Genomic DNA, 8,297 nt, shown 5'->3' on the forward strand with positions numbered 1-8,297 from the left:
CTTCCCTTGACGATCCCAATCAATTGGGCCAACACCCAATCCAAACAACTAACAAAATCAAAAAATCCAATTTCTGAAATTGAAGCTTCGGATGACCTTTAATGGTGACTCCAAAAATAATAATTCTCTTAAGTGATATTTGTTCTTTTCATCTTAATAGTAATTATCGACTTTGAATCTGGAAGGAGAATTGAAGAATATATATAATGGTAGAGAAATTTTGGGATGCAAAGTCGTGAAAGAGGAAGAAGAAGAATGAAGAAAAGAAAAAAAAAATAGGGTGGGCTAACTGGTAAAAAATAATTTACAGATATGTACAACCTGGGCCATATCAGGTAAGAGCTTCAAACGTGGGCCATTTTTTGATGGATTGTTGGGCAAGTGACAAGGAGCGTAATTCCCCCAATTAAAAATGGATAAAGAGTTTGCCTTATATAATGATGGAATTTTTACATTCCTATGCCACATAGGAGATCTTATTACCCTCAATGGTTAAGGTTTGACTTAATTACACTTAGTATACCAAATTACCAATTTTATACCATAATTAATCAAGGGTATAATTAATTGTACATTTTTTACTCCTTAATTAAAGGAATCTGCACGTTTCTCTCTCCTAACCCCTCAGTCCCACCCACGTTTTACCCATACCCACATTCTTTTTACCATTTTCCATCTTCTGAAACCAAATTCTCCCTCTAAATTCACAGAAAATTGAAGAAACCCTTCAACAAAGTTGGTTCCCCATTTTACTCCAGTTGAAGTTCATCATTGAAGAACAATAAAGTTCATCAAAATTGAAGTCAAATCTTCAAAGTTCATACACACATTTACCTTCAGCTTCAAATTTTCTCAATGAAGAAGAACAAACATTCAAAGAGACAAGAGAGCAGCAATTCCACCATTGACAGCCATTAAAAAGCTTTGAAGCTTTGAATTCAAATTTAGGTTTTCAAAAATCATTATTTATTTTGATTAGGTGTTGTTGAAAATAATTGGTAATATGTTTTGGAGTTTATATCTCAACTTTGAGGGGTTTTGGTGAAGATTAGACTTGGTTTTGACTGAAATTCAGATTGAAACTCGAAGAAGAAGAAGAAGAAGAAGAAGAAGAAGAAGAAGAAGAAGAAGAAGAACGACAATTGCAGAAAAATTGTAGACTGTTTTTTGCAGAAGATTTTGTAGAAGTTTTAGTCGTTTTGGATTTGTGAAAACAGAAAACAATGCATCTACAATCAGAATACAAATAATCTACAATTTATCTACAAAATGGATACATTGAATTTTAATATCCCAATTCCCATTTCAATTTCGACATAATTGCGTTTTTTGCAGAAGATTTGTAGAAGTTTTAGTCGTTTTTGATTTGTGAAAACAGAAAACAAAGCAACTATAACTAGAATACAAATAATCTACAATTTATCTACAAAATATCTACAAACTGGGTGCATTGAATTTTTATATCCCAATTCCCATCCAATTGTAGCATAACTGTGATTTTTGACATAATTACGTTTTTTCAGAAGATTTGTAGAAGTTTTAGCCGTTTTTTATTTGTGAAAACAGAAAATAAAGCATCTACAATCAGAATACAAATAATCTACAATTTCTCCAATATGTCTTCTTCTTCTTCTTCTTCTTCTTCTTCTTCTTCTTCTTCTTCTTCGAGTTTCAATCTGAATTTCAGTCAAAACCAAGTCTAATCTTCACCAAAACCCCTCAAAATTGAGATATAAACTCCAAACCATATTTCCGATTATTTTCAAAAACACCCAATCCAAATAAATAATGATTTTTGAAAACCCAAATTTGAATTCAAAGCTTTCAAGCTTTTTAATGGCTATTAATGGTGGAAAATATCTGGAAGAATATTTACTTCATAGTTGTAGCGCGCCTAAATAGGAATATCTGGAAGAATATGATTTGATCTGATTTACGCCAAATCTTTTTAGAATATTCTGTTCCTCAATTTTAGCTCGACAAATTAGGAAGATTCAGCTACTATTAATTAGTATTTAATGATGATTGGTATAATAACTGTAGAAAAAATGTGAACAAAGCGGATAAATTAGAAACTATGCACATTTTTGGTAATAAGATTTCATATATGGTATAGAAATGAAAAAATCTCTATAGTGACTCACTTTACTTATGATAAAACTAGCTATAACCATACTTTTTCAAATATTTAGGGGAAAAGGCAATAGAAGGCCAAAAAATTACCGTAAATTAACGTTTTCAAATTTCCTTTCTACTAGCTGACTAGGAGTACTTAATTTTGTTTGGCCAAAACTATTTTTACGCCCTTTTTACTGATGTAGACGAAGTTTCATTATTAGAAATTATTTTAATATCGCAAGTCGAATTGGTACATTATTTTAATATTTATAAGACTGTAGTGATCTTTACGATCATATCAAATTACATATTAGTTTAATTTTAGTGACATAATTATACTTTTTTTTTATCTATGACTAAAAAATGTACATAAATTTATTTTTTTAAAGTTATATTATCAACATAAAAGAAAGAAAAACCAATCTATATAAAATTTTGTTTATTAAATCTTTCTTTGTTTGAAGTATGTAGAAAGCCCAAATACTTAGGAGTTTAAAATTAATCAAAATTTTATCTTATATAAATCGTATATAACTTGAACTATTAATTATAACTCTTTATTATGTTTATGTGATCTTTTAAATCTTTGGTACGCGGAACTGCGCATACCCTGAGACTAGTACTATATTAAAAGCATGAAAGCCTTTAGCGAAATGTCGTTCGTCTTTTTTACCGCTTTAAAATAACTTTTATAGTGGTCAGAATTGTAATTTTAATTGGTTTCCTAATATTTAGGATTTAAAATACCCTCAACTTTTTACTATTAATCTTTTCCTTATTTGAACTATGTATCAATTCCTAATATTTAGGAATTTAATATCTTTCCTTGTTTATATTATCAATTAATTATTTTCCTAATATTTAGTACTTTGATTACTAATTCTGTTAGGATTATTTTTAGGTTTACGAGTGGCTTTTGCTTAAATTTTATAGAAACCAGCCTTAAATCACCTTTCTTCCACAACAACGATGCTATTGATACTTTACTTCACACTCAAAACATTTGATTCCTATTGGGATATTACCATATAATTTTAACATTTAAATAATTTCTTCCACATTAATAGCTTCATAAAAAGGGCTCATGTTTTGGATATACTGATACATACTCTTTCGCTGGAAAATTAATTTTTAATTCTGCTTATTATTTCTGAAAATTTCAAAATTATTGACTTGTGCAATATTTGACAGGCTATTTTAAACAATGTATTCAACATGTTTCATGACTAGTCACCGGAGAACTGTCACGTTATTAGGAGTACTTGGAGATAGCATTATGGTAAAATTTTAATTGTCGATTGTTTAATTATGTTATTTCTATATGTTATACTTTTGGTTCTTGATGTATATATTTTGGATAAAAAAAAAATTACTTTAATTTTATGGTAAGGATGACTTTCTTTTATTTGAAAATCATAGAGCGGTATTTTTTTTCAACCACTTGTTGTAAGACTAAATAGTTCAATAAAAAAAATATTTAATAAACAATTAGAAAATATTTTAATTTCTACTCAAATAATATGCTTCTGTAGCAATTGTAGACAAAGCAAAAAAAAATCACAATAACACACCTTTACTGTCAACATTCTATAATTTTCAGAAATTTATACAATATTATCTAATCTTATGTATTTTTTTTAAGATTGTATACTTTGACATGGGATACACACTTAGGGGTCGTTTGGTTGCCGGTTAGAGTTATGCAGGTATTAGTTATACATGTATTAGTTATGCAGGGATTAGTTATGCAGGTATTAGTTATGCAGAGATTATTTTTTTGAATGTTTGGTTTGTTGTATTAGAAATTGATATACATTATATAAATTTTAAAGTAAAATGCTTGTTTACAACTATACCCCTGGCCTTCTTTTGCATTGTTTTTTCTCTCTTTCCATTTATGTAGGAAACAATTTAGTTATAAACTTTGGGTGTTACTTTCACTTCTTCGTCATACTACTGAACTATGTGAAGTTTAGACATATTTGATTTTCACTTCTTAGTTTTGGTATTTCCATTTTCTAGTGGCTTCTCCAGTTTGCTTTTGCTAGTTTGTTCTTTAAAAATGAGAGAAGACAAGGTATATAGTTGGCAAGTGAAAGCAAGTGAAACCTGTTGACGGGTTGGCAGAGAAATAAGGAAGCCTTATGTGTAAAGTGATAGGGGTAAATTTGTCATTTCAGTATTTTATCCATGTATTACTAATACATGTATTAGTTATTCCATCTTCTACCCCGCATAAAATAATACACAGATTGACTCATAACTTATACATGTATTATTTATGCATAATTGAAAAATGTCAACCAAACATGGTATTAGTTATGCAGAATTTTATACAAAATAACTATTGCCTACCAAACATGGTATAAGTTATGTTACCCCTTATACATGAATAACCTTTCTTCTAACCGGCTACCAAACGATCTCTTAGTATTTATTAATTTAAGGTACACACGCAATGCACTTATAATAAAACCAGTATTGAAAATAATGAAAGACAAGAACATTAACTGCAATACAATAATAGGAGTAAGAAAACCAAAGCCAGGGGAGTCGTATCATCACAATTTTTTTGGTCCCTATTTTCTCACAGAGCGAACTGCCGGTCAAAAAACACTTGGTTCTAGCAATCAAATGTAAGCACAACTGACATCCATTTCACTACCAAACCCATACACACATAATTTACCTTCCATTTCCCTAATTCATCTCACCAAACATGGAAAATTCAAGTCAAGAATCCCGCCTCCGATCTGAAAACTCCGTCACCTATGACTCCTCTTACCCCATCTACGCTATGGCCTTTTCCTCCTTCACTTCTCCCCTCCACAACCGCCGCCGTCGCATTGCCGTCGGTAGCTTTATCGAAGAATTCAACAACCGGGTCGACATTCTCTCCTTCGACGAAGAAACCCTAACCCTAAACCCAATTCCTAATCTCTCTTTCGATCACCCTTACCCACCTACTAAACTCATGTTCCATCCTAATCCTTCTGCTTCCCTTAAATCCAACGACATTCTCGCTTCTTCCGGTGATTACCTCCGTCTCTGGGAAGTCCGAGAAAGTTCTGTTGAACCACTTTTTACTCTCAACAACAGTAAAACTAGTGAATACTGTGCCCCTTTAACCTCTTTTGATTGGAATGAAGTTGAGCCCAAAAGAATTGGTACTTCCAGTATTGATACTACTTGTACTATTTGGGATGTTGAAAAAGGGGTTGTCGAAACCCAATTGATAGCCCATGATAAAGAGGTTTACGATATAGCTTGGGGTGAAGCTGGGGTTTTTGCATCAGTTTCTGCTGATGGATCAGTTAGGATTTTTGATTTGAGGGATAAAGAACATTCTACAATTATCTATGAGAGTCCACAACCGGATACTCCGTTATTGAGGTTGGCTTGGAACAAGCAAGATTTGAGATACATGGCTACTATATTAATGGATAGTAACAAGATTGTGATATTAGATATTAGGTCGCCAGCAATGCCTGTGGCAGAGTTGGAAAGGCATCAGGCGAGTGTGAATGCGATTGCGTGGGCTCCACAGAGTTGTAGACATATTTGTTCAGCTGGGGATGATGGGCAGGCCCTCATTTGGGAGTTGCCTACTGTTGCTGGGCCTAATGGGATTGATCCCATGTCAATGTACTCTGCTGGAGCTGAGATTAATCAAATTCAGTGGTCTGCTGCGCAACGTGATTGGATTGCCATTGCTTTTTCTAACAAGTTGCAGCTGCTTAAAGTATAAGGTGATTGAAAGATTGAATTTTTCATGTAAGATAACTACTACTAGTGCTACTTGTATGTCTTTTGCTCCGAGGCGGGAAAGGGTTGGAGCCTGGATGTAATTGTACAACCTTTTGGGACTGCACGACTCTGTTATACGTTTAGATAGTTTCAACTTCTTGTGTGTGGCAAAAGAACAAAACAGGAAAAGCCGATTCAGTAATTCTGAGATTCTGCTGATTCTTGCTTGTGCTAGATAATTTATTAATGAGTTATTGAATGTAGGAAGCTGTGTTTATGTGGTCTCACTTGTTGATGTGGTTCGTGATTCTTATAATGTATACAAGTACAATTTTCTTTTGATAAGGTAAAGTACGTGTAACTGTATTTCTTGAGTTAGGGAAATCAACCTATATTGTGATGCAAGATATGAAGTTTAACTCACAGAAACTAGCACACTTGAACTAGCTACTAGTTAAATTGAGTTTTTAACCAATTGTTGGATCATCAGAAGCCTTTACTTATGCTCTAGGGTTCTGCTTAAAATGGCTTTGCATACATTTTTTTATGTAACATGGCTTTGAATGACAAATGTTCTTCAACATTTGGGGAACAAAGGGAGTACATGTTTCAGACCTGATGTTAGCATTGGTTTCCATAGACCCCCCGACTTTGTATATTAATGTATGGATCACTAGCAATTCAACCTGTTGGTGGCAAACTCAACATGCTTTTGTTTCATAAAACTCTGTTTGACGAGAATCCTTGAGAAATGACAAGAAAGAAAAGGTAAAACAAAATGACAAGCTTTTCATAGACATCATTGGTTATTATGATATAGCTGTATGTTGCAGGGGATGCAACTATACCTGGAGTAGCTATATATATATACATACACATACACACGCACACACACTAGGCTTCTGGAAAACTAGGCTCTGTGAATGCCAGTCATTGGATATTATTAGCCTGAGTCTGCAATCCCTTCTCAAATTAGGGAAACACATAAGGGAATGAGCAAAACAATATCACTATAATAGAGAGAAATTCACTTATCAAGACAAATGTGTGTAATTCAAAGGAAACACTACATACAGAGTGTTTCTTTTTCTTTCATTCCACATTTCACAGTTTGTGGAATGAAAAAAAACTTAAGAGTCTTTGAGAAGAAAGACAGAGATGGGGAATTCATTGCTAGGGAAATTGCATTTGTATGTAGTGTTAGAGCTTCTCCTAGAATCGGGAATGTAATGCAAAGCCTTGCGTTCTAGTTATGTAGCCCTTGAGGTAGTAGGAATCTGTGTATCTGTTTTCCTTGATGGCAGGCTGTGTTGGCATAACTATAGTTTCGTAAGGATACTATGGTGATTAATAAAATTTTATTCACACACACACAAAAAAAACAATCAAGACACCCTTACTGTAATGCCACTCATACTCTTTACTTGTAGTTCTCAGATATTTTATTTCTCCTTGTAACTTGGTGATGCAAATTAAGGAACAAGCTCTTATTTATTGGGAAAGTATACCCCTCTGCTCTAGTTCTCAGATATTTTATTTCTCCTTGTGACTTGGTGATGCAAATAAAGGAACAAGCTCTTATTTACGGGGAAAGTATCCACTTCTGTTAACGTGAATCATGAAATCAGCAGGAAATGCCAATTTCAAAGACTGGATTGGACCCTCCTTGTCCCTCATTTTTCTTTTCTGCATTAATGCTTCTTTGGATTTGTTTGCGAAGCAAATCTTTTGTTATATTTCATGTCAAACATTTGATTTTTGGGAATTCTTCTAGTTTAAGATTTTAACCCCACAATTTATACTTCTATTTATAGTTTTTCTACGACAATTTGCTTATTTGATGGCTGTATAGCTGGTCAACATCAAAGGAACTGGTGTGGCTTTGTTCTGTTGCTGCAGATGGTGAAGATTGGAAATAGACTTGTATTAGAGGATTTAAGATATGCATGGGCTTGGATGCTTGGTGGCAGTTTAGTGTGGAAAGAAACTATGAAAGGAGTCCCTAAGCCCCAGATGACAAGTGAGTCTTAATAACATAAGCGAGACTGTCAAGGTCTTGTCAATGCCTCTTCAATCATTGAATCATTGCTAAGCTCTTTCTCTCACATGCTTCTGTGGTCAATGGAGAAGTTGTTTGCTGGTGTCATGACAGGTAGTAGCTTTGAATGAGGAGTCCGGAACCAAAATGTGGTTCTTTTGGACTTAAAGAACAAAAACGTGTGAAAAAAAAAAACATGGTGACCAAACTATATATAGCGTCTTTTTAAAAGACGTTATACCTTAACGGCCGTTTGGCCAGTTAAGTATAGCGTCTTTTAAAAAGACGCTATATATATAACGTTCTTCACTAAGACGCTATATATATTATGTGGGCCCACAAATAATTCTTCTGGGCTTAACTGACATAACGATAATTCAACTGGGTGTAGCGT

At 33.4% G+C, this 8,297-nt stretch overlaps 1 protein-coding gene across 1 annotated transcript; it reads left to right on the forward strand.

Annotated features, from left to right (window-relative positions):
- Positions 4,620-6,231, forward strand: LOC109223555 (protein TRANSPARENT TESTA GLABRA 1). The gene has a single exon (XM_019387918.1). It carries the CDS (start codon positions 4,838-4,840, stop codon positions 5,864-5,866), a length of 1,029 nt encoding a protein of 342 aa, XP_019243463.1. The 5' UTR covers positions 4,620-4,837; the 3' UTR covers positions 5,867-6,231.

This window comes from Nicotiana attenuata, chromosome 3 (genome assembly GCF_001879085.1).
Source record: "Nicotiana attenuata strain UT chromosome 3, NIATTr2, whole genome shotgun sequence".
Classification (NCBI taxonomy): domain Eukaryota; kingdom Viridiplantae; phylum Streptophyta; class Magnoliopsida; order Solanales; family Solanaceae; genus Nicotiana; species Nicotiana attenuata.

What these genes read in the sequence shown, in the direction of transcription:
- LOC109223555 (XM_019387918.1), top strand. Translation starts at nt 4,838, where the DNA reads ATGGAAAATTCAAGTCAAGAATCCCGCCTCCGATCTGAAAACTCCGTC.